At 45.6% G+C, this 25,738-nt stretch overlaps 2 protein-coding genes across 5 annotated transcripts; one reads left to right on the top strand and one right to left on the bottom strand.

The window, feature by feature from the left end:
- Positions 1-1,094: 1,094 nt before the first annotated feature.
- Positions 1,095-17,793, bottom strand: POLL (DNA polymerase lambda). 3 transcript variants are annotated; one of them, XM_077349490.1, is made up of 9 exons: positions 17,633-17,793; positions 15,098-15,250; positions 14,518-14,815; positions 13,035-13,215; positions 11,698-12,006; positions 9,128-9,301; positions 7,298-7,426; positions 4,472-4,640; positions 1,095-3,670 (listed from the first exon to the last, which is right to left on the bottom strand). In XM_077349490.1, the coding sequence occupies exons 2-9, from the start codon at positions 15,210-15,212 to the stop codon at positions 3,306-3,308; spliced, it is 1,740 nt and encodes a 579-aa protein (XP_077205605.1). In that variant the 5' UTR covers positions 15,213-15,250; positions 17,633-17,793; the 3' UTR covers positions 1,095-3,305. The 3 variants fall into 3 exon arrangements, with proteins under 3 accessions (XP_077205605.1, XP_077205604.1, XP_077205607.1); XM_077349489.1 differs by lacking the exon at positions 17,633-17,793 and adding an exon at positions 17,263-17,451 and having other exon boundaries at positions 13,107-13,215; XM_077349492.1 differs by lacking the exons at positions 7,298-7,426; positions 17,633-17,793 and adding an exon at positions 17,263-17,451.
- Positions 17,694-25,738, top strand: DPCD (deleted in primary ciliary dyskinesia homolog (mouse)). Of its 2 annotated transcripts, XR_013233559.1 has the most exons (7): positions 17,694-17,807; positions 18,204-18,284; positions 19,030-19,154; positions 19,439-19,530; positions 20,449-20,582; positions 23,011-23,113; positions 25,493-25,738. XR_013233559.1 is itself a non-coding variant. In XM_077349494.1 (6 exons), the coding sequence occupies exons 1-6, from the start codon at positions 17,744-17,746 to the stop codon at positions 25,595-25,597; spliced, it is 612 nt and encodes a 203-aa protein (XP_077205609.1). In that variant the 5' UTR covers positions 17,694-17,743; the 3' UTR covers positions 25,598-25,738. The 2 variants fall into 2 exon arrangements, 1 of the variants encoding a protein (XP_077205609.1); XM_077349494.1 differs by lacking the exon at positions 19,439-19,530.

Raw genomic sequence — 25,738 nt, 5'->3', positions numbered from 1 at the left:
CTTAGTTACTCTATGTGTGAGGAGCTGCTCCTTGAAGAGATGGGGAGGTGAGGCCTGTGAGCAGAGAAAACACAACAAGTGGCTAATGGCTTTGACAACTATGTGTGATCTAGCAGTGTGAATTTTCTCACAGGGACAAGATCTCCCCTACTCCACCCCTCGCCCTAGGCCAAATCTCTTGGAAGCAAGAATCCATTATAAAAGAGGAGTACACCCATCAGGAATGTATCAGAGCCCCTCATAAAGCACAGGGCAGAGGCTCCACAGAGTTTGGGAAAGCTGTGAGCACACCACTGACCCCCCCATCCCCTCCACTTGACTTGCCACTTGCCTGCCCAACTCCCCATCCCAGTCACTTGTAAAAACCCTTTTCAATCCAGGGGCAGGAGGCTTTGATGATGCAGGACTAGGGTTAGTGCCTGGGTGTGAATTGTGGCTCCCTCCCACCAGCACAGCACTTCTGACAAAGGGCTCTGATCAAGGGGGGCCAGGGGGGCTAGCAGGAATAAATCAATGGAACCATCTGACTTTATCTTTGGGCTGGGCAGGCCCCCACAGTTACCATGTATTCAACTGAGATCCTTTTCTTAAAAAGTAAAAACAAGCAATTCAGATCGCAAGTACCTTAAGTAAACTTTCCCAATAGTCATCATTTAAACATAAAATGAAGGTAGGGCTACAGGAGGCATGATAGGGCACCCTCAGCCCCAAGCAAGTCGGTTCAAGGAATGCAGCTGCAAAGAAGGACTGGTCTTCACTAGTCTATCTTCAGTTTATGCACCCTTCTTCTGTGTTTCCATGACAGATCAAAGAGTTTCTTGGTCCTTCAACATTCTCCTCCCTGGGAAAAACATTTTGCCTTTTACAAGCAGATCAAGCCAGCCTTTCAGACTGTTTGCTAAATTAAATGGGTTGTATTCCTTTTGTCAAGTTTTCCTTCTGAAGTTCTCATTTGAATTCTTTCATTCAATACCTCCCAAAAAACTGGAGTGGCGGAGGAATATGCCAGTACACACAGTAAGCACATGCACAAATTTAGAATGTCATCCCAAGTCCATAATTATCCCGAACAATCATGTTATTCGTTAAAAGGCTTGAAAACATGGAAAGAGATTTTTATTGCCTTTCAGAGACCATAGCATTATTTATTTTCAACAGTAGTGAGTATAACGGATCCTGTTACATTTATCTACCAGAGAGTTAGGACACATTCGGAAAAGTCTTAGACACAAGAATATAAGAACAGCTCTGCTGGATCAGACCAAGGCTCTGTCTAGGCAAGTGCTCCATTTCATACTAGTGGCTCACCTGATTACCCTGGGAATCCAACGTACAGGGCCCTCCATATAGCTATCACAGCTCATAACCATTGCTGGGCTGACCCTCCACAAAAATCTAATCCCCCCCCTTTTTTTAACTCAGGGCCCTCAGCACATCTTATGATAGCAAAATCATTTATTAATGACATATTTTATGAAGACATAGTTTCTTTTGTCTGCCCTGAAGAGTTTGTTGCAGGGGAAGGGGGGGGGTTGCTCACTATCTACTTTCTCCAGCTTCTAAGCAGGGAACACAGAGCTGAATCCCCCACCCTCCTGCTCAGAATTTCAGTTCTCATTGCCTTATATTTTTAATATTATTAATATTATTTCTCATGTTTGAAATGATCAGGAACAAGAAAGAAACTGTGTAGCAGTCTCAGTAATCAAAGAGCTGCTATTTCCCAGAAAACAAGAACCAGAAGATACTACAAGGGTTATCCAGAGAGTCCAAACCTATGTCCCTAATATAGGAAGCTCTAGCTCAGCCCTGGGACCAAGCGTCCTGCAATGTGCAGCTTGATGATGTCACTCAGGTAGGGAGTACAGTACTGGCCCAAAATTGCAGCCTTTTCTTAGAGAGGTCAAAAGCAAGGCAACAGCCCTTAAGGTAGTGAGGACAGGCTTGGAGTGTGCGGCCAGCGCCAGGACAAGTCTCGGTAGTACAAGTCTGAGCAGCAATTCCAGTGTTCTGAGTGGGATTCTAAACCCTGCTAATTTAATTGGTGCTGGAAAGCCACAGCTGCTTGAAGGCAACCCTGGGGGACTTCCAAGGCAAGAGACATTCAGAGGAGGCCTGCCACTGCCTGCCTCCTCACAGTAACCCTGAACTTCCTTGGGGGTCTCCTGTCCCAGCACTGCCACAGCCGGCCCCACTTAGCTTCCAAGAGGCGATGAGATTAGGCTAGTCTGGGCCACCCCGGCCATGGCACTAATTTAATTCATGGTAATTAATTAGTGCAGATTTGGGTGGCCTTATCTTTTAGCACCATTTTAAATTATGGCAAAACAACCTAAAGCAGCCTTTCTCAACTTTTTTTATCATTGAGAAACCCCTGAAACACTCTTCAGGCTTCAAGAAACCCCCAAAGTGGCAGGAACATTCAGAATATGGTTGGGAAACCGAGCCCACCCGGGGTCCCTTCCCACACTCTCCAGGCCCATCATTGGCCATTTTGGGAGGGGGAAGGGCAGGTTGACATGGCCATATATGGCCGTATCATCTGATAAATGTTTAACACATTTTAAAAATATGTTAAAAATTAATTAACTCCCACCCATTTGGGAAACCCTTCCAGGGCTGTCAAGAAACTGCAGGATTTCAGGAAATCCTGACCTCAAGCAGGCTCCTCTGGTCTCCTTTTCATAGCCAGAGAAGTAGAATCTCCCAGTAGCATCTTCCACTGCCAATTCTTCATAGTGTTAAGAAATCACCTTCCTCATTCCTTTGTCCTTCCTGGCCCAGCTGCAGCATCTTCACTCCACACAGCAATCTGTCTTTACCCTCCTCATGGATGTACTCGTAAAACTGGTCCGAATCTTGCAATTACCATCTTTAAACACTGTTTGAGTGAGGAAGCATATAGTTTCCAGCTATAAAAGGAATTACATTGATGTCCTTCAACAGAAAAGCAGTCTTTGGATACCAACAGTCTTCACAGTCTTCACATTGCAAAATGCTGTTAAATAGATTCCTTAAAACCGATGTGTTCATCCCATCTTCCAATTAGAGCCTTCAGACGGGATTTACAGTGTGCAAAATGCTTTCCAATCATTTTCTCGTTCATCCTCTGTGCCAGTCTACAGCAGTGACATTAGTTAACTCTCTAAGTACCATCTATCCAGTGAAATAGTCAGGATCCTGGGCATTTCCCAGGCAAGACATGCAGTGTGAAGAGCAGGGCCTGCTGTTTGGCTTGAGCACATCCACATGTTCTGTAGGGAAACTAGATGAGCTCCCCCCCACACACACACTGCTTCCTTCCATCACCAGTCCCTCTCGTGTGGTTCCCGATAAGGCAGCCCCAAACGAACAAACACATCCTTCTCAGTGACAGTAGGTAGAATAATGCCAGACCCTGTTTTGAGGCCACCAGGTCCTCGCACCACACCCTTGCTGAGGGCATGCTCAGACAGACTCATGCCCTTGGTCCGGGCCAGAGCCCGCATAGAGCGGTTGAAGTGGGCTGACCCTGTGAAGTACAGCAGGGCACAAGCAAACTCACTGTAGGGCACCACAATGATGTCGAGACGCCGGTGACAGCGGTCTGGCCCTGGCAGGCGGCACACTCCCAAGTACTTCTTCTGGTTGCCGTTGTCCTCTTGACTTACCAAGTCATCAGTAAGAAACCCTAGGAAAGAAAGAAGGAAGGAAGGAAGGAAGGAAGGAAGGAAGGAAGGAAGGAAGGAAGGGAGGCAGGCAATAAATGGCAGAGAAATTGACAGGCTGCTTGGGTGATTGCCAAGTCCTATAACCCTTCTCCACCCATAAAACCTGGGCCAGGGTTCCTTGGCTTCTAGCACTAGGCTTTGCCTGACCCCGGTCATTTCTGAAACAATCCTGGAAGATACAGTGCCACCTGAAACCATTATGTCTCCCACATGATGCCTTGCACTACCCTGTCCGAGGCACTAGCATTCCTCTCCCATCAGGGATAGCTCTTGACCTGTAGCTGGATGGAGCAACAGCTCAGTTCCCCATGTGGGCCTAGTACAGAAAAATGAGGCTGAAACTGGGTACCTAATCAACCATGTGGTCCACACAGTGGGCCTCAGCTTAATCAAACATTAGAGTCTAGGAACATATGAGATTCCAGAAATCTTTAAATCTCTACAGAGAAAAATTCCAAAAATGGGATAAGAGACTGTTAAAATTATGGCAAAACATCTAAATCCTCCCTGTGTATGACCTTACAGCCCTTCATGGCAAGCTGAGATATCAAGAGCTATTTATCTGTTCCAGCAGCTTTCAAGATGGGAAGAAGGTACCCTGCCTAATTAAACACCAGAGACTGAAGCTTCAGCACTATACTTAATTGTCAGCTCTGGGATCTTATTCTGGCAATTTCAAAGCACTTCCCAGGTAGAGAAGATAGGCAGCACATCCTAGGATACCTCACCATTTTGCAGTCCAACCTGAGATCCTCCCATACCAGTTTTCCGGAGACGGTCGAGCAGCTTGCTGAATACTCCTTGGTGAGAGTGTCCATCTGGGTGGGTCACTAACACATCCACATCACCACAGGTGGGCTTGCCCCGTCGGAATGAGCCACAAGCCACGCACACCAGTCCAGGTTTGATAGCTTCAGCTGCTTCTCTGACCTCCAAGAAAAGAAAAGAGATTTCTGCTGAATCATTCTAATCACCATTCAGTCCTGGGTGCCCTGCCTTGTCCAGTCTCAAGCCGCACACGGCACAGGACTCTGGGGAACAGCTGCCTCCAGTCACAAAAGGAGTCCATGCCTTGGAAGCAGCCTAGGCAGGACTCAGCTACCCAGCCGGTTGTGCAAATAATAATAATAATAATAATAATAATAATAATAATAATAATAATAATAATAATAATAATAATGATAATGATAATGATAATGATAATGATAATAATAATTTATGACAGAGTCATGCAAAGCCTTTGGCTAGGAGGCTGAATTCAATTACATGCAAACATTATGCAAATCAAACAAAAGCAGACTTTGTAATGTCTGATTCTGAATAATTCATTTTGCTCTTGCTAGGCATGGGGTAGGGCTAAGATACTGTCCTGAAGCTTTGCTCCTTGACTGTAGAAAATTCTGTTGAGCCCCCCCCCCCCCCCCAATTTCAGAGAGTTCACCAGCATTTCCCCCAAAGCTTGCAAGCTTATCTTCAAAACTACAAAGGATATTCTGCACAATTACTTTCCAAATGAAGTAATTTAGTATGCTGAAGCCTTTGAATAACAAAAACCTTTCAACAAGGTCCACTTGCTGTCTTGCAGCCTGATGGCAAGAATCCTTCTGAACAAGGGACGTTATCCTGACTATACAGCTAAAGAAACAGATGCCAAACAAAGTGCTCTGTCCAAAGTTATATCAGACATTCAATGAGGAAACAGGCCCACAAAAGGACAGGCAGACCCCTGCGGTTGTTGCTTACACAGGCAGGGAAAACAAGAGCAGTAGCCAGGGGCACATGATGAAGGAGGAGGCACACCTCAGCGCCAAAGCCACCCAGACAAGCCAAAATGACAACCTGGCTGACTCTGGCATGAGCCTTATGCAGAACTTTTCTGAAGTCACCGCAAGGGGAAGCTCTAGAGCTTCTGAGCTGTGAACAAACCCTAGAGAAGGCATTCTCAACCCTTGTGCTGGCAGGAAAGGAACCGCCACCCCCCACCCCCCCATGCACTGACACCCCTCTGATGGCTTCATCGAAGAAGCATTGGAAGGGGATTTCAGTAGACAGGATTATGGATATTAGGATGCCAATCACACCAGCAGCTGCAAATCATCCATCTTATTAAACAGAGACATGATTGCCAGTTCAGAACATAGAGGATGGGGAGGGGGGCAAATGTTGAGTGCCCCTTGTCAGTGTCCAGGATCATCCTTCATTAGTGAGGGATAAACCCATTAACCTTTGCCCCGCAACATTTGGAGTAGCCGCATGGCTTTTCTAATGCAGATCAATTCCCTCTGCCTGCTTTACATCCTCAATGAGGTTTTCTTGAAAGCCAGCCAGCACCACACTGGTGCATCCCACCACCTTGGGACTCGAGAGACAGCAGCTAATCCTCTCATTCTCTCCTCTCTCCTCAGAGAGGGGGGCAAAGAGATAGGTAATCCCATCAAACCCACAATAGGCCAACTCCCAAGGGCCAAAGCTCCCAAAAGAAATTTAATCCTGAACAGGGGGTGATGCCCTACCTGCCAACTAAGTATTCTTCAGGGGCAAGCCCTGTGACTGAGTGGCAGCGTCACACTTCCCAGTGCTGCCATGGTAATTCTGGCAGGCAGGGGGAGCAATGGGGAGAGCCCCTGTGGCTCTGGCCCAAGAGCCTGCGCCTTACAGTGCAAATGTTTCTCTAAATTTCCTATCAGCCTCTACATGGCAAGGGCCCAATTCCAGCCGAACCCTCAAACAGAAGGATAAGGGACAATGCTAGAAGAACTCCTCCCTACCAAGAGTATAGGTACGGCTGGCTAGATGAGACCGGTGGTCCATCTATTCCAGCAAACTAGTTCGCACAGTGGCCAGCCAGTTCCCCTGGTGGGCCAACAGACAGAAGGCACCACCATTCAGAGGTCTGCTTCCTTTATTCACCATGACTAATAGCCATTGATGTACCTTTCCCTGATGAATTTGTTGAGCCTCCTTTTAAAGCTATTTATGCTTGTGGCCATTACTACTTCCACCAGCAGTGAATTCCAGTTTAGTTGCTCCTTGAAAGTATTTCCTTTTATCTGTCCTGAATCTATTTCCTCAACAACTTCACTGAGTCTCCCCGGGTTCTGCGATTATGGGCAAAGGAGAAAAGGCTCTCTCTGCCCATTCTCCCATGCATGAGGTACACCTTTGGTAAGAACCTTGGTAAGGAGGAACAGTGCTTGGCCTAGACACAGAGTATCCTGCAGCAGTGAGGGCAATGCTTGTCAGCCAGAATGGGTGGAGTGGTTGGTGAAACACAAGAATTGGCCTGAGCCCTTTTGCCCAGTAATCAGGCCGCCAGTCTGATCCACCATTTTCTTTTGCTAAAGCATCTATACTTCCAAGAGTACAGAGTAGACCCCACTTTCACACATGTGCATGCCTAAACACCCCCTGACTGAAGCTATTTGGGAGACACCAGACATCATGACCACTTTTAAAAATCAAGAAGGCAGTAAGTTTTCTTTGGGGTTTTCCAAACAGGGAAGTATAAGACATTTGGAAAATGAATGTGTCCGGAACATCAACATCTGGTCCTGTTCACAGTCCCCACATGCAAAAGAGGTACGCACAGTCCGCTCGATTTCTGCAGCTTCTTCCCGAGGCATGCGATCCAAGAAGTCATTGTAATGCTTCAAGCCGATGGCCTGCTGGCTGGTGAGAGAGGCCTTCATGCGGATGTCATCCAGCGTGCGGAACCCCTGCTCGGAGCACACAGGACACTCAGACAAGAGGAAATAGAAGAGACCCTGTTTGCTCCTATGTAAACCTGAGGTCTGCAAGGGGAGGTTTGGAATAAGGAATCATAACAAAATTCCTTACGTGATCACCCTACTTTCAGCTTAGTGTGACAGGGGAGCCTCCTGGTCTTTGAGTTACTACTGTTCCTAACTTGGGCAATTAAAAAAAAGAAAAGACCATCAAAAAGACAGAGAAAGGCAAAAGATTAATCAAGATGAGGCCACCACCCAGTTGTTTTGCAATGAACACATAGGAGACCCAAGAGCGACACAAAGTTGCTGTGGATTACAAAGAAATTAAGGCTGATGCAAACGGGAACCACCAATTCTCTTATGAGCCCTGACATGGATAGCCCAGGTAGTCTGGCCTTGGAAGTGATGCAGGGTCACCCTGGCTAGTGGACTACTAGGATAACTATGCAGAGGCAGGCAGTGGCAAACCAGCTCTGAGGGCCTCTTGCCTTGAGATCCCTACCGGGTCACCATAAGGCAGCTGTGACCGGATAGCACTTTCCTCCACCATTCCCATATGAACCTTCCTGACCCATCTTTGGAAGCCCTGCTTCGCCTGCCCTCATCATCTGAGGCTAGAAAAGTGACATCCTGAGAAAGGGCCGCCTTGGTTACATCACAACTATGACCTCCCTCCTGAAGGGGATTTGCCAGTCTCTATCATTGTCTTCTGCGAGCAGGTTATGTATGGCCTTCCCCCACTAACTGTTATTAACCCTCTTTCCTGGTTACGGTATTATGTGTATTTATGTTTTATTGAGTTGTTTACATGTTTTATGTGTATGTGCATTTTAAATACTGTTTCAATGTGTTGATGCTTTGATGTTTAAATATTTGTAGCCCTGAGGACTCCATTTGGGTACAAAACAAGGAAGTGTTAATAAAAAAATTAAATAGTGATGCATCATGGATGGTTCATTGCCACTCTTTCTCATCGCAAACCTACAACACCCAGTCCAAATTGGCAAATAAATTATGAAAGAAAAACGGGATCTGCTTTGTGCATTCCAAGAGTTCCCAGGCCCATCTCACTTTTCATCTGAATGAAAGCAAGGGTGGGCACCAGAGAGATTTGCTGCTTAATCCAAAGAGCTGTAAATCTCCAGTCTTCCTGGAAAGACAACTGTTGTAAGTAAGATGCCGCCTCCCATAAGCACAGGGAAAACTTCCAACTTTAGTCCCGCAAGGCAGGCAACAAATATCTGTATCAGCCTTTTTCTACCTTTTGACATGGAGGAGCCCCTGGAATAATTTTTCAAGTTTTCAGGAGCCCTGGAAGTGATGTCCGCTCGCTGTGCCTCCCTGCCACGTCCCCATAAATTGCATACCACTGGTAGTGACATCACTACCTCTGTTAACAGACAGTCTTAAGGAGGCCTGGGGGGGAATAGGATGCAGTTTAAGGTGGGCATAGGTATGCAGGGTCCACCCTCTCCCGGCACAGAAACCATGAGAGCTCATTCGCATTCAGGAGGGGAGAGGGGGAGTAAGCCATTAAGACAGGATGGGAAATGCAGCAGACCCCCTCTGGAGCTCCCGCAGACCCCTGGGAGTTCTTGGATCCCTGGTTGGGAATCCCTGATCTATATAGACAGGCAACAACTATAGAAGAAACTATATCAGTGCTTGTTATGGTTGAGAGAAAGTTACCTGCTGGTACCATAGCTGAGCCGTCTTGACTCCTGCTCCCCAGATGTTGGAAAATACTTCCAGTACTGACACACTCTCATTTATGTGATCCAGCTTGCGTAGATGCCCGCTCTCCAGGATCTCCAAAATCTTCTCTGCCATCTGCTTCCCAATTCCAGGGATCTTACAGGCTTCCTGGAAGAAAACAGTTGTCTAGAAGAAAGACTGACACCCTAAGTTACAAGGAAAATCTTGCACGTTTTTAGCTTGGATACCAAGCTTCAGTTTCCAAATAAGAGATTCCTTTACAGGTTCTGCCACGTCAGCCCCCTGCAAAAGGCCTCTTCCTAAAAAGGTATTTAGAGAACATGAATTCTACACAAATAAAATGCATTTGTTTTTTTCACCCTTTGACAACAGGTCCTTTTAGCTTTCCAATAATGCAACTCAGAGCTTCTATGTGTTTTTTAGTGGCTTCGGTAGGGGTTAAATTCTAGCAGTTTTCATTCTAAAATAATGTGAAATACCACAAAATTGTTTCTGAATGAGATGTGAATGTCTGAAAAAATGCAGGAAAAACCTGGTTTTGCCCAAGGACTATTTTTCAATACTTCCAATAATAAAAAGGAAATTTTGGATGGAATGCTGGGGAGGAAACTCCCATTATTATTTTTTTCACTTTTGGAATGACTGAAATGCTTTTAAGATAAGGTTTTACTCACTCTGAATGTATAATATGAATATTCTTATTGTGTACGACAATTTACAGCATTAATGATTATACTAAAAATCTTTTAAAGGAAATTTTTACTGCTTAAATGTGACTAATTTTGTCCACAATTAATACATTAAAACATTTGTACACAGCCCATGGCGCTGCAGGCGCCACGGACTGAATAAAAGAGTAAGGAGTAGTGGGGAGGAGTTAGGGCGGGACCGGTCCGGGATAAAAACTTGGACGGGCCAATCAGGAGCCGCGAAGCGGCTCCTGATTGGCCCCTCCAAGTGTCCATCCCGCCCGAAGCAGGCAATGGGGAGCCGCGCTTCGCGCGGCTCCCCATTGCCTGCTTCACCCGCACAGCCACAGGTGAGCGGTCGGCCGCGCCGCCTTCTCCCGGCCGGTGGAGCAGCCTCGCGGCGTCGTAGATGCCGTGAGGCTGCTCCGCCGGCCGGGAGAAGGCTTCGGAGAGTCTTCGGGGGCGGGTGGCCCTGGGCGGGTGGCCCTGGCCGCCTTCTCTCGGCCGGCGGAGCGGCCTCGCGGCGTCATAGACGCCGCGAGGCCGCTCCGCCGGCCGGCAGGAGGCTTGGGAGAGCCTCAGGGCGGTGGGTGGGCCTGGCCGCCTCCTCCCGGCCAGCGGAGCGGCCTCGCGGCGTCATAGATGCCGCGAGGTTGCTCCGCCGGCCGGCAGGAGGCTTGGGAGAGCCTCGGGGCAGCGGGTGGGCCTGGCCGCCTCCTCCCGGCCGGCGGAGCGGCCTCGCAGCGTCATAGACGCCACTAGGCCGCTCCGCCCGCCGGGAGGAGGCTTGGGAGAGCCTCGGGGAGCCGGGTGGCCCGGGTCTGTCCTCAGGCCGCCGGGCAGGGAGCCCCCCGGCAGCCGCGGCTTGCCAAGACCCCGCCGGAATCGAAGATCGCCGCCAAAGGACCGCCGAGGAGCCGAAGATGCCCCGCCGCCGCCGCCCGCCCTCTCTAAGGTCAGCTTCCTTGCGCTGCCCTGTCCCTCCCTATCCCCCACATTTTAGCGCCCATTGTATTTTGTTTACAATGGGCTTTAATTCTAGTGTCTGATAATACACTATTGAAAAAGTCAGTGTTTTACAGTTCAACTCAGTATTCAACAGGCTGCAGTTCTTGTTGTGACTAAGACTTTTTCTGTTCCAAAGGTCTTTGCTTACTACAAAATCTGATTTCTATTAGCCTTTCATTTTTCCCCCTTACCTCTCAGGTGTCATAAACTAAGATACATGTACTAATTTAGTATAGCATCCAGCACTTTGCAGCTGCCTCTTTTCAGTATTGGGTAGATTAATAATTTTGGTAGTAGAACATTTATACTTTTAGATTGGATAAATCTGCCAAGTACTATTTTTTATATTTTACCCAAGTTATACATCACATATATATTTTATAATACTGATATAAGTATAGGATGGATAAGGCAGTCTTGCATATATTCCAACTTTTCTTCACCTTTCCATTTTTTTCCAGAAAACAAAAACATTCCTAATGGCTGCAAAATGTTCGGAAATTTTATATCTCAATGGCCCAAGCAGTAATTGACTAACAGTCACTGCCTTGAGCTGGCCTGCCAGGAGGGCAGGCTAAAAACAGATACACAGACAGACAGACAGACAGACAGAGCTGTGTCAAGCAAGCGGGTCTTACACACTGCAGTGCTATATAGCTTCTAGCCTGATTCTACCATTTAAAGTGCAACCTGGTGCTATTCATGCAATGCAGGAGAGGAGCCAGCTACCCTGCATACTCAGCAGCTGCTCCTTTTGCCTTGCCCTTACTCCCAACAACAGTGAGTGGAGGAGCAGAAGAACTCTACATGAAAAAAAAATTAAGCCCTTGCCCCTATCCCAGTTACCTGGTAGGAAGTGATTGGCTTGGGGTAGCTCTTGAGTGCATTAATGGCTTTGGAGTAACCCAGAGCCCGCCACTTGTCTCCCTGGACAGAGTAAGCTTTTGCCAGCACCTCCAGCTTCTCCGTAATGCACTGATTCTGATTAATCTTCTTGAGCTCAGAGGATTGAGCACAAACCCACTTGCCAGTAGGAAATGCCACTGAAGATCCTCCAGAGGAAATGATCAGGTCTTGGCCTGACCTCAGTGCCTCCAGTTCTCCTTGAGTGACATCAGGATCTTCCCCTTCACTTCCTTCATCATCAGAGACCCTCTTTGGAGAGACACAGAACAGAAAGCAATGAAATACAGCCACCGCTACCGCCTCCCAATGCTCCAAGCAGGAGACTGTAAAGGGCTAAGTGTTCAGCCATAAAAGATCCATACCATATTTGAGTACAACCAGAGGCAACAAACATCAGCCAAATGTGAATTTGCACATTCCCATTTTCCTCTCTCAGTGATAGGAAATATCTTCAATATAATAATAATAATATACTAACTTATGCAGGTCTCTGGAGAGTCAGCATATACATTTTCTAAAGAAATAAAAGGCAGCTGGCTGTTAGGTGAACAAAATGTTGCGAGTACTCTCAACTAATGAAGTTGAGTGTGCACATGAAAAGTCATGAGGAATGTTGTCCCAGCTAGCAACAGCAGCACGGATAGCACCAGTCTGCATCCTCTGCATCTTATAGCCACTAGAGGGCAACATCATCTCACCATGAACAAACGGAATGTTCTATTAGCAAGTGAAGAGTGGTTAGGAGACAAGGTCTGGTCAATGAGGTTTTTTGCTCTATCACACTAGTCTACTAGCTGATTTTAATATTGTTTTCACAGAAAAATTGATATATAAATGTATTAGCCAATAATGGAACGAGATTGGTATTAGGTTGTCAGAGGACTGCCATAATAGGTTTGCAAACCCAGATGGCAAGTCATGCATTTTAATCACAGAAACAACTTAATAAACATTCATTATACATTTCCTACAATCTTTGATCCTTAGGTAGATGAAACCAAGCTTGCTGCACATTCGCATCTAAAGTAACTGAGGAAAGTACATGGTACTATCAGGGGAAGGTCTATCTCTACAAGGATAGCCAGAGTTCATTTCACCTGTCCCTTTCAAGAGAAAAAAGATACCAGTATCTATACAGTAAATCAACTGAGTTTGTTGTCATCATCCTCAAACCCTGAGAGTACCCCTTATTCTAGAAGCATTGGTTTGTTTATCGGGAAATCCTTGGCCTAACCTAGAAAAACGTTTCAAACCACAGATGTAGGATAGTCACTGACCAGTGTGCAAAGGCCTGCCCCTTTGGCTGTCCACTGTCCTGTGGAACTGACTGCACTGCAAGGAGAGCTTGCCTGTGATTCACCCTTCATCTCCTGGACTGCACCAACCATCTGGGACTGGATCTTCTCCTCATCCAGAAGCAGTGATGGTCTTTTTGAACGGTCTGCCACATCCAGGTACCTGGTAAGAATCAATATACATCAGAATTCAGTCACTGGATCTGAGGACATCTAAAGGCCCAAGAAAACTGATGACAGGGAACTTGTGCATTATCCCTATTGCTTTAGGATGCTTAGGACTGATCCTGCGTTGAGCAGGGGGGTTGGACTAGATGGCCTGTATGGCCCCTTCCAACTCTATGATTCTATGATTCTATGATATCTCTGGCTAGATGTCAATGTCTTTACACCCCTGCATGCTGCTAGCAATGTTCAGAATCTGTAAGAAGCCACAAAGAGCCATCCAGTCCAGACCCCCACCTTCTTGGGTACTTAAAAAAAAATTTCCTAGCAGGTGTTCATCCAGCCTCCTCCTAAAAACATCCAACCGCTCTGGCTTCCTTTTTCGTAGAGCACTGTCAATATTCCACAACTGAAACGTGCAGCTACCTGGAAGCTTTTCATAATTGTGGGTTTTACCCTGCAGTAAGAGCCTCTTGTGGCGCAGAGTGGTAAGGCAGCCGCCTGAAAGCTTTGCTCATGAGGTTGGGAGTTCGATCCCAGCAGCCGGCTCAAGGTTGACTCAGCCTTCCATCCTTCCGAGGTCGGTAAAATGAGTACCCAGCTTGCTGCTGGGGGGTAAACGGTCATGACTGGGGAAGGCACTGGCAAACCACCCCGTATTGAGTCTGCCATGAAAACGCTAGAGGGCGTCACCCCAAGGGTCAGACATGACTCGGTGCTTGCACAGGGGATACCTTTACCTTTAATCCCAGCTTTTGCTTTTGGCTTGTAGCGAACAGTGTGTCTGCTTATAAATAACATGCACTATTTGCTACAAGACAAAAACAAAAATTTCACAAGCAGAGAAACCAAACTGCACAATTACTATAACTTACTGAGATTATTCAATTACTGATATGATTGAATAACTGAATCAACTATATTTCCACTGTTATGATGGTAGTTCATCAGTCTGAGGAAGAGTGCATACACTCGAAAGCTCACGCCTTGAATAAATCTTTGTTGGTCTTAAAGGTGCTAATGGACTCTGATTGTGTTGAATCCAATTATATTTAACTGACCATTAGAATGTGGATAAAGCCAGCACCCATGATTGCACTGTGGATTTCATCCATCTGTTTTGCGAGGTTTTACAGGCACCCAACCTTTTTGCAAAATATGCAGAAGTGAAATAGCAGAAGGCCCTTTGGGGTTACTGCCAGACAGACACAGGGCAATTTTACTCTGTGTATTCCCAAAAGAAGAATTTGGTTTCTATTTGCAACCTGGAATGAAGGGAGAATAAAGGAAGGGCTCCTACCTGTCTGGGATGAAGAGACTGTAGCCAGTTGTGCTCAACATCTTCTGCTCTGCCACACACAAACTCAGCCAGGAAGCCTTCACCAGTTGCAGTCCAGGGGGTAACTTGGTTAGTTTGAGGAGGCGGCAGGCCCTGTCACAATCCATGCTTTCATCTAATACAACATGTGTTATGTCTGAGGAAAGGTGGCTGCACACTCTCCCTCCATTGTGCATGATCTGCTTACGGAAGATTTCAGCCCTGGCCTGGCCCATTCCTGCTTGCAGGACATAGGCCACAACAGGCTCCAACCATCCTGCTAAGGAAAGCCACAGAGAAAAAGACTCAGTGCCACGGAGACAGTTTTCATGCCCCATGTGAAACTGACAGTTTGAACCCACAACTAATAGCCAGAAGGCACATTGTTCTGCAGCATGGAGCCCACGCCTTACAGCACAACAATTTGACTGAACTCTTTAGGGATTAAGTAGCTACTTGCAAAGCAGACTATTTGTCCATATCAATCCATAATAAACAAAGGCAAGACATCACATAACCTCAGTTCCAGAACAAAGACATGGGAAGGTAACAAAAGACTCACAATGACTACTTCTGGTTTCTTCTCTTTTCAAGACTTTTGTAAGGCCCGCCTTGTGTGAATCATCTTTGATCTTCTTCCTTTTAGGGAAAGCTTTGACAATTCCTTGAAGCTCCATAAAACATGGATCTCTCTCTCCCAGAGTAAGCAGCCTTACTAAAGAAAACCATAAAGGTACAGAACTTTAATTACTAAGATAGTATCTCAATAAAATCAGAGTCCAGTAGCACCATTAAGACCAACGAAGATTTATTCAGGATGTGAGCTTTCGAGTGCAAGCACTAATGCTCTGAATAATTCTTTGTTGGTCTTAAAGTTGCTACTGGACTCTGATTTTATTGTGCTACTTCAGACCAACAGGGCTGCCCTTTTGAATCTAAGATAGTATCTGTACACTAAAGGAATTTTCAAATCAAAATGATGTTTCCCGCTTTGAAATTCAATACTTTATGATCCATGACACAAAAAAATTCAGAAATTTCAGAAGGCAGCTTAATGCCAGTAGACATTAAATGAATAGGAAAGCTTTGGCATGTCTACATCAATGCAATGATCTTTGTTTATGACCAACTGCAGTGGCAAGCAAGAACCCAGCAAAATGGAAAACTCTGCAATAATATTGCAACTGCACTTCAGCCAAGTGTTTGGAGGGTGCCTCATACATTCTATAGTAGATGAGAGTCTGCCATCTGAGGGCTAACATATTAAGATTAAAACATAGTAGATCTAAATATCAGTGGACATGATTCTTCATGTTTCATCTACATCATGGTGCAGTGGTTAAGAATGGGGCTTCTCCTCTAGCAAGTTAGGTTTGATTTCCTGCTCCTCCGCATGCAGCCAGCTGGGTGACCTTGGGCCAGTCACAGTCCTGATAGTGCTATTCTCCCACAGCTGTAATATCAGGGCTCTCTCAGTACTGGGCTAGAATACCAGTCTAAGAGGAGTGTTCTCATTTTATTATGTTTGCTCCTTTCCTTCCTTTAAAAATTTTGTGTATCAGTAGCACTTTACATTTGATAGCTTTTTGTTATATATAAAAAAAGAAATGGCAGCATCTTTTATGCTGCCACTAGTACTACCGAATGTGGGGATACGCGAACAGGGCACAAGTTAACATATCAACAAATTGACAAGCGCCATTCAAAATCTCCCCTACAATCTATTCTTTAAAATAAAAAATTCTATTTGCAAAGTGATCCCTTTCACATTTCATCTCTTCAATGTCTTTATTTGTTGTACTGGTTTCTGTTTACAGGGACTACATTTCCCAAGTAGGGAACACTAGAAACAACACAATGCTTTTGGCATATACCTTTTTTTCTGCATAGGAAAAAGAACAGCAGCTCTAAGTACAGCACCTTCTGACATATGCCATCTAGCTCTAAAAGCAGAGCTGTCCAGGGAAGAGAAACCTGGTAAAACTGAAGTGTGCAGGGGGGGCCCTTTCTATCAAGGCGATAGTGTGGCCACTTCAATTAGATGTAAAAATCTTAGATCGCTCTCTTCCCTTCTACCTTCATGTCACATTGCCTATTAGATGCATTATACTGTCTTTAACTCATTTTTCTCTATTTCTGAAATCCAGTAATTGTATTTATCATGCTGTTTTTATTCCATAGTTCTTTGTGTAAGCCAGTTCTACTGCATTATTCACTGAATGCTATTATAGTGGCTTTTATTTTGCATTGTTCTTATAACTGTCATCTGCCTTCAGTGTCAACAAGAAAGGCAGATGGTTAATACAGCAAGCAAATAAGTAAGCATGAATCCATTCTGAGAGCCCTAGAAGCTAAGAATCGGGAGTAGCATGTGTAGTGCTTTAAAAAGAAAAAGGGCAGTTGCAGGGGCTCCGGAATTCCACAGCCTGACCTGTAAGTCTTCCCCCTACTCCCTGGCCTTGGTTCTGTGATGGCAGACTTAGTGAGAAACTGTGTTTGGTGGCACAATAAGCCTGGTTCACACGCGCAGGAGAATGAGATGACAGAATACACTGAACTATTTCAGGCTGTAGATGGACAGTCATGTTTTGAAATACTCCTGTACTGGGGGTGGGGTGGGAAGCAGACCCTCCTAGCAAACAGAAAACCAGGATAGGGGTGCGGGTCGCTGCTTTCTTCCTGCTGCGCTAGTTGTCCACTTGCATGGCTTCTTATAAGCAAAAAAACCTTCAAGGCTGGAAAGTACGAGTCCGAAAGGAATCAACATCTCTCTTTAACAGACTTGCTCAGGCCTTGCAAGCCGAGGGCCGGGGCTTGGTTACCCAGCCGTCCACTTTCTTGCGCGTGTGGCGCAGCCACTAAAGCCACCTGACGAAATGCTGCGCTTCTGATATGGGGTAAACGGCGACCGACCCCGCCGAGCGGAGCCGAGAAGCTGACAAGAGGAGGCCGCCGCGCCGCAGTCCCAACACGGAGGAGACGGGCGGGGCTGGGGCCAGGCCTTGACCCCCAGGAGGGGACCTGCCCGCGAAGGAGCCCCCCTTCGAAACCTGCGCGGCCCCGACCGAAGGACGCGCTCTCGCCTTCTTCCACTTACCGAGGGGGCCCGGAGGAACAGGAAGGGCTGGAGCCCGGGATTCTCTTCCGGGTCAGGTCAGGTGACGCGGAAGTGCAAGCCGGTTGCTCGGGAGATGCGTCCATCTGCAGGATGGCCGGGGACAACTGGCGGGCGCAATTGCGCTCGGCGCGCAAGACCGCTTTGCTCGGGGACGGTAATGGGAATTGGGACCGCTCTGCACGCGAGAAAACGTGGGGGGGGGGGAGAGCCAGCAAGGGGCGCGTGCCTTTGGAAGCGAACGAGGCAGTGAAAAGCCGCCAGCCCCCCCCCCCCCCCCCCGCCCCCGCCCCCGGTTTGGCATCGCTGAACTTTAAATCCTGCCAACACTTACCGGGAAACAAGCCCCATTGCGTATTTGGGGCTGACTTCTGCGGGAGCCGTGTCGCGCCCACGTCGAATGTGGCCTAGTCTGGAGTTCTCTGTTGCCCACCTACACCCCGAGTCGGGCGGGAACGGGGCTAGGGGATGCGGGGATGGTGTCATGCGGCGGGAAACACCCCCCCCCCCCCAATCTGTTTCTGTAGATTCACCCACCTTCTGTTCTGCTTAGGCAAGCGAAAAATCCATTACTTGTTTGACAATGGAAAGGAGATGGCTGAGGAGTATGACGTGAAGACCAACCAGCTGCTTCGTAAGCCAGTTTCTTTGCTTAGAGAGCACACAGTGGCAAGGGGAGTCTGGCCTATGGTTTAACATAGGATAAGATAGGAGGTTGAACATGAGCCACAGTTTAACATTTTACCATTGCTGTGCCTAATGCAGCTCTGCAGGGACTTTATTGAAATGACAGCATTTTCAATCCAAATGTTTTAGTTTATTACAGCTGTTACATAGCACGTTCTTAAAATAAGGGGGGATAGAAACATTAAAATATCAATTCAATAAAAATATCAAAATTAAAAATCCAGCAATAATACCACATATTTTAAGAATATATTATTAACGATCACTTCAAATGCATGACACTATAAAACCCTCTGCACCCTCTACAAAACCTTACAAGAGAAATATATCTCAAATTCAGAAGGCACAAATCCTCCTTAATATAAGGAGAAAATTCATATTTAGCGTCATGGGAGTGATGTATGTGTGTGTGTGTGTGTGTATATATATATATATATATATATATATATATATATATATATATATATATATATATATATATATATATATATATATATATTCCAAGCCAAGGACACTCATCTGCTATGTGCTTGTACATTATCTGATAAAGTTCTTCATCAGATGGTTTTACCTTGCTTTAAAAATTCCTCTAACCTTTACAAGCATCAGAAGAATCCCAGTATGCAGAATTGGCTTTTGCTGGAAATCCAGTTAGTCTCTTCCCCCACCCATGCCTTTTCCTTCCTCTGCAGTGAGAAAATGGAGAGAGAAGAATGCTCTGGGGGCTTATGGCAATTGGCAGGTCGAAGTGGGAGAGCCGACCTTGCCTACAGTGGGAACCCTGGATCGTGAGCTCATAAAAGAGAGTAGTACCAATGTATGTATGTCATTCTTCTATTTGTATCACTGTAATATCTCAGATTGATCTTATCATGGGAACATTCTGAAATGGTATTTTTTTGGAGGTAAAACACAAGTTTCAGGATGGCATTATGTAGCTCAGTTGTGTATCATGGGTTTATGGGAGGGAGAAAAGTGATGGTTCTAATAGTACTTCCTCGGTACCCTGCTAGTTCAGTACCCCACATTCTGGCATGAACTCATGAACCTGTCTTATGCTGATTCAGAATATGTCATGTATGCTGGTATTGTCTATTCCAGCTACAAGTGGATTGCTTAAGGATTTTTCCCAGTACCGAATGTTCTTCAACTGGAATTGCCAAGAAGGGAATTTGGGTTTGTCTTTATGAAAGGCAAGTTCTCTGCCACTTAGCGATGGACCTTTTGCAATGACAGCAGTTATCATTGTTGGGCTAGCCAAGGGGCATTCTATGTTGATCTCACCATTCAACATGAGGTGAACAATACCCTAGTTTTTAGGGTATTGTTTAGGCTTAGGAACAAGTGCTCTGATTGATTTTTTTGGTATGGAACAGCTTCCCGGCAGCTCTGTAGGAAACAAGATTTGTATCCTCTCTGTTGCTGTATTTAGGGTTATAATATTGCAGTATTTAGGGGTAGTAGAATGGTACCTGAATTGTCACTGAAAAGTGTTATATAAAAAAGTAACTTCAGCAGTGAGAATCAGGTACAGTGAGAAAATATAGTGAGAAGGAGATACATAGGGGCTGCAAGAGTGGGGAAGAAAAAATAGCAGGGAAGAAAGAAAATAGCAGCAGATGAAAGAGGAGGTGTGTGGATAGGCAAGAAAAATGTTGGTGGGATAACCAGCAGGTGTGTGGAAGATCACAAGAGTGTGTGTGTGTGAGGGACAAGCAGAAGGAACAAAGTAGAACAAACCAGATGGAACAAGAAGAGAGAATCAGGAGCTAGCAGAGTAGAGGGGGTAGAATTTCCTTTCTACCACAAGTTCACTTCTGGTCTAATTTATGTATTCTGACAGGCCCTTGATGTCTTTAAATGATGGCCAAGGGAGAGCACCAGACATGGAAACCATTCCACATTCATGTGGAATAACCAAAATATAAGCACATTGTTGTGGCCTGGAGGGGCTCAAGCCTTAATATTGCTACTTGGATCTGAAGAAAAAGCCCAACCACCTAACTGTACTAAGCTAAGAATCCTCATGTATGTCATCCCAAGGAAACCTTAGGTTACTGTTTATTTTCTCAGTGCAGTAGTGGGCTAACCTGCATGTGTTTTTTCTCCAGCCTGTCTTTATGCGAAAAGATACCACAAACAGTTTCCAATGGCGAATTCGGAACTTGCCATATCCTAAGGACATTTACAATGTTTCAGTGGAGAAGGATCAGCGCTGCTGTGTTATCCACACAACAAACAAGAAGTTAGTAAGCACAGTTGATTGAGTTATCTCTGGGGTGGATGGAGCTGGTGCAGATGGCCAACTCAGATGTGTCTCAGGGACTGGAAGATGCAGTATGCTCTCCTTATCGCAAATCTCTGTCTTCCTAGCTGGCAGGGTAACGAGCAAGTTTATTTCTCACCCCATCTCCACATTTTGATAAAGAATATAGAAACTTGGACACAGTACATTGTTCTTCCTTTCTGATGCCTTATCTCTTTTTCTGCTATCCCCAGTAATTACCTAGAGGTGGTGCTGTTGACAAAGCTCTTCATTTCTGTTCAGTCAGTTATGCATGTAAGTTAAGGTTGTTCTAAGGACAAAATGAGGATAAGCACTATTAATGAGGGACAAAGACAGACCAAGGAGCTATCACATTCTTCACGGTGATGGCTAGAACAGATTAACCCTTTGGGTTTTGTCTTCTGGCTGTCTGACCATAACTGGTTAGGTGTACGATCAGTTTCCTGGTGTCTTCCTGCCTTTCTTCTTGAGAGGTACAAAGTCGTTGATTTGAATGATTGATGAGTACCTTAATCTTTCTGCATAATCACAGTCTTATACCATTTTAGGGTCCCTAATACAAGTGGATTCAGAACGCACAAAAAATATGTCTTCACATAACGTGTGGAATTTGCTGCCACAAGAGGCAGAAAAGGCTTTAGGAAGGGATTAGATAAATTTTAAGAATACAGCAAAGTACCAATTTTGAGTCTCTTGATGTTCTTTTTAGTTGAATCATATGCATGTGCTATAGTTATAGTTATACAAAATTTTATGATATTTAGATATTTTTTTTGTAATGGACCTTGGAGGCAAGAAAAGAAACATAACTTGAATTTATGTTCCCAAAGAACCTGACCGTTGTGCTAATTTTTTTTACAGAAAAGGATAGAAATAGTATAAATCTGGCTTTGGGCTTATACAATTAATCTATTCAGTACTTTTACTGAAACTAGGCTTTGTTTAGATGAGATGCAGACTTACAATCTATACAAGTTATTGTGTTCCTGGTAGATAATAGTTTCTTTTCTGCATGGAGTGGGGCATTATAAGAGACCAAAGATGCATTTTCTTGTGATGAAGAGGAGTCTTTTGTCTTTCATACCTTTATGACAAACTCAGCAGACAATGCTGTTCTTGGCCTGGAGATGTGATATGAGAGAACACTGCTTTGCCACGATTAAAGGCACAGAAGTCCTGCCAGAAAACAGTTGCCCTAAAAGTCCTCCAGAAAGAGAATACTGCCACCCACTTTAAGTCATTCAGTGTTTTCCCCTCCAGCCACAGCAAAAGGCTACTCAAGTGGGATTTGCTCTAGCCCTTTTGCAGTAAAACAAATCCATTAAACCAAACTTTTCCAAACAGGCAAAGCCTTCTTGGCCACAGCAGAATCAATTATTGCAGGGCGAGGTAGCAGTTAACTATACTGAGAGCAGCAGATCCTTATCCTTTGATCTTTTCACAGATTTTAGTTGGAAGCCAGACCAGGTATTTTTACCCTGCTTGGGGGGTGGGGGGAGAAGCAAAGTTGGTGTTCCCAGTGATGGCTCCCTAGGTCTTTGAAACACTGGGTTTCTCTTAGGATCTGCTTTTTTATTGTCTCAATCAGTAAGAAGTTAACACTTCCTTAACATGTCTTTGTGTTCATCTAATCTTTGCTGTTTAACCTTTGACACCCCCACTATTATCCATGTCTGCCACCTTTCCCAAATACACGCAGAAGGCACTGAGCCCTGCGGTAACATTCCTCCAAAGCCAGCAAAAGAGGCCAGGGCTGTTTGGCCTTTGTATGCATTCTCATTAAGGCTTGGACAATAAAGAGTTCATAGTAGTTCAAGCAATCAACCTCCCAGCAAAACTGGCTTAAGAGGAAGGGCCTACTCCTAGATCTAACATCAGCAAAGAACTTCTTCAATTCAGCACACCAGTAACATCTTGATATGAGAAAAGTTCATAGAGAAAGATTTCCAAGAATCAGAGAGACCAAAAGGAAGCAATACTGGGAGACAGAATGAAATGAAATTTGCTTCTGGTTTAGAGATGGCAAGAGAGTACAGTGAATGTGTGATGGCATTTACACATGCCAGTGAAGATTCAAATGATAAAGGAGTAAACTGACATTCAGTTCTAAGGGTTCTCTTGCAGCCCATCTTCCCTGTTCAGTTTGCTGCCTCACCATGTACCCAGCATTCTACAATCGCATTTGGGAAGTAAACCCTTGCTGGCCTGAGATGAAATGAGTAAAATACATTTTTCTTTGAATGTTCAGTTATCGCTCTCTTTATTTCAAAATATAATTCTGGTTGTGCAAGGAAGCAAATCTATGAATGATTGCTCTCATTACTGGAGACTAGCAAAAAGCAGAAATTTGCCTTACTCTCATATTCTCTTCCATGCTGTCCTTCAGGTACTTCAAGAAGTTCTCTATTCCTGACCTAGACAGATTTCAACTGCCTCTGGACTGCACTGCATTGAGCTTCACGCATGCTAACAACACCTTGATTATCACAGTAGGTATCAATAGGGCTGTTCTTTCACATACTACCTCCTGGCAGCTGTTTTTCCAGCCAAATACAAAATTTTGGCATCAGTTTGTAACACCACTATCACAGCGAGGTTCAACTGATAGCTGAAAGCTCTGCAGAGTGGATATGGCTGATATCACAGGGCATTGCTTGTTGGGCAACTCACACCACTAGCAATGGGTACCCTGAATGGGTACCCTGAATGATGACCCTCCAGTAGCATAGCAACTGTGATAGTAAATGTCGTAGCTGCTCATTGGGAGCCAGGTTCCAGAAACACACTAGCAACCCAGGGCCCACAGAGCTAGGAGCATTCACCTGTCTTGAGGGGCTTGCAGCATGGAGACATTGGTCATATGTGCAAATGTGCAGTCTCATCCATGAACCCCCACTCCCTTCTCCATTATGCTTACAGAAGATACACTTCAGCCAGAAATGTGACTGACACATGGCTTATCCATCTCACCTTGTGGAAATTCCAAGCTGTGTACTCACTGCCAACCCCTTGCTCTTTTCAGGGGATCCTAAGCAATGTGAAAAATGTATATGCCACCGTCAAGGAAGTGCAGCATATAAATTTGAAAATAAAAAATAAACACCGAATAGCTGACAGGACCAGGCCACCTCCTGACTACAGCCTCCTGACTACCCAGACACTGTGATCTGTACTGGCAAGCAGACCACCCCATTAGTTCCAAATATGCCTGAATGAGGGCATGTGCTGAGGGGGGAGGCCATATGGGGCTGGTGGGATCCCCACACACCATGGTATTCAGGTGTCATGGGCGGGCCAGTAGGTCCGTCATTCCCCGCCTGAATTGAAAGGAGTCCTTCCTACCTTCTGGCACAGCCACTGCGATGCCTCATGCCTTCTGGCACATGCCACCGCCACAAGGTCCCACCTCACAAAAAAGCCCGGTGCCGGGACAAAGTCCCTACTCCAGCTCACAGTCTCTCCCCATCAACACCACTAAGGGGAGACTGAAGGTGCTGCTGCACAGAAATGTTGTGGTGCATGGCTTTGCTGCTGCCATAGGTTAACATATTTCTGCAGCTCCCTGTGTGGTAGAGACATCAGAATTACGTCCTGGCAGAAAATTATAAATAAAATAAATATGGCAGAAGATAATACTTTGGTCACCTGGAGGGAATGGCAGGAAGCATCAGGGATGGTATTCGCTGGTGTATGTTTGCCCAGACATGCCCACCATACTAGCCCGCAACAGACGATTATCATGAGTGCTGCCTAGGAACTTGGCCATGAGGTCTCTAAAGATGCCCTCGTCCCAGGAGGCCTGAGCGTTCAGGCTTAAAGTGATGGCGTTTGCTGTATAACTGTGGCTTCTCCCAGGGAAGGACTATGTGTGGCAGTCAATGGCCCCGACTACATTGGGGAAGCAAGACCTGCCCTGATGGGTGCAACGTTGCCTCCTTCATTGGGGAAGCACACATGCTCCTGGCCATGTGTCAGCGTGGCATCCAGAATGCTGTGCAGGCAGCTGCTAGTCAAGGACAGCAACACTTCAAGCACTTCTATGACAACCCCTTGATGGCCAGGAACCTCAGGGAGAGCAGGATTTTCTGCCACATGGGGATGGCATGGAAAATGTGAGCTTGGCCCTGGAGGGCTAAATGCAAGCTCCGCGCAGAGCCTGGATGGCTGCTCTGTCTAGGCAAAACTGAAGGTGCTGTCCAAGAGTGCTGACACAAGCCTGGTACCAGTGAACATAGTGCTTCCTTTGCCTTCACTGTGCCACCCAGACATCGAGCACTGGTAGTAAGTGAACAAGAGCATGGAAAGTAAAGGGTAGGAGGAAGGAACACCCTGCTTGCAGGTGGTCTGGCCCTGTGGGAAAGCGGGATGGCATTCACAAATGTGCTGGGCAACCAGAGCCACAGTCATCGATGGTGCAACCTACCACCCACCCCACCCCTGATGCAACCTACCTTCTGTAAATGGCTCACTGCCCATTGACTGCAGCCTAGTGGTGCCACAGCTGATTGCTGCAGTGCTCTGCCCACATAGAAATCTAAACCCCTTGAATATATGAAGGAATTGGTATACAATGGGATGTTTTAGTGTAGTAGTCTTAAATGGGATTAAAAGTGAGGCAGATTCTGAATAATGAGAGAACTGATTGTGCATGGTGGACAAGATGGATTTGAGGTTCAGTCTTACACTTAATTTGTCATTAAACCTCAAGTGTTTGAAGATATCGGGAGAGGCATGGGTATATTTTTGGGCAGCCCAGTGCCTTTACCCTTTTTTTTTTTTTTGCCTTTTTTAATGGCCACTTTCTAAAGCAATTTGCTGAGTTAATGTCAGTTGAATTTATGCTGGGGTATTTAATTTCTCTCCCACAGTATCAGAAACCACCAGAGATTCTAGCTGCAGAGGAGGAACTACAAAAGGAGCTTAAAAAGATCAAGGCAGCTAATGATGGAGATGGAGAATGCAAGACACAATAGCTGCAGAACTTTCTGTCTGTATATATTTTGCTATTTTGATTTACAAATAAATGCACTGGCTAATGATTAACACATTTGGCCAAATTCTGTTAATTTTAGATCAGTGTACTTGGAAATAAAAGTTTATTTAAAACGTTTAAA

Source organism: Paroedura picta, chromosome 8 (genome assembly GCF_049243985.1).
Source record: "Paroedura picta isolate Pp20150507F chromosome 8, Ppicta_v3.0, whole genome shotgun sequence".
NCBI lineage: Eukaryota > Metazoa > Chordata > Lepidosauria > Squamata > Gekkonidae > Paroedura > Paroedura picta.
Note: the sequence above shows the minus strand (reverse complement) of the source record. Positions and strands in the feature narration are given on the sequence as shown.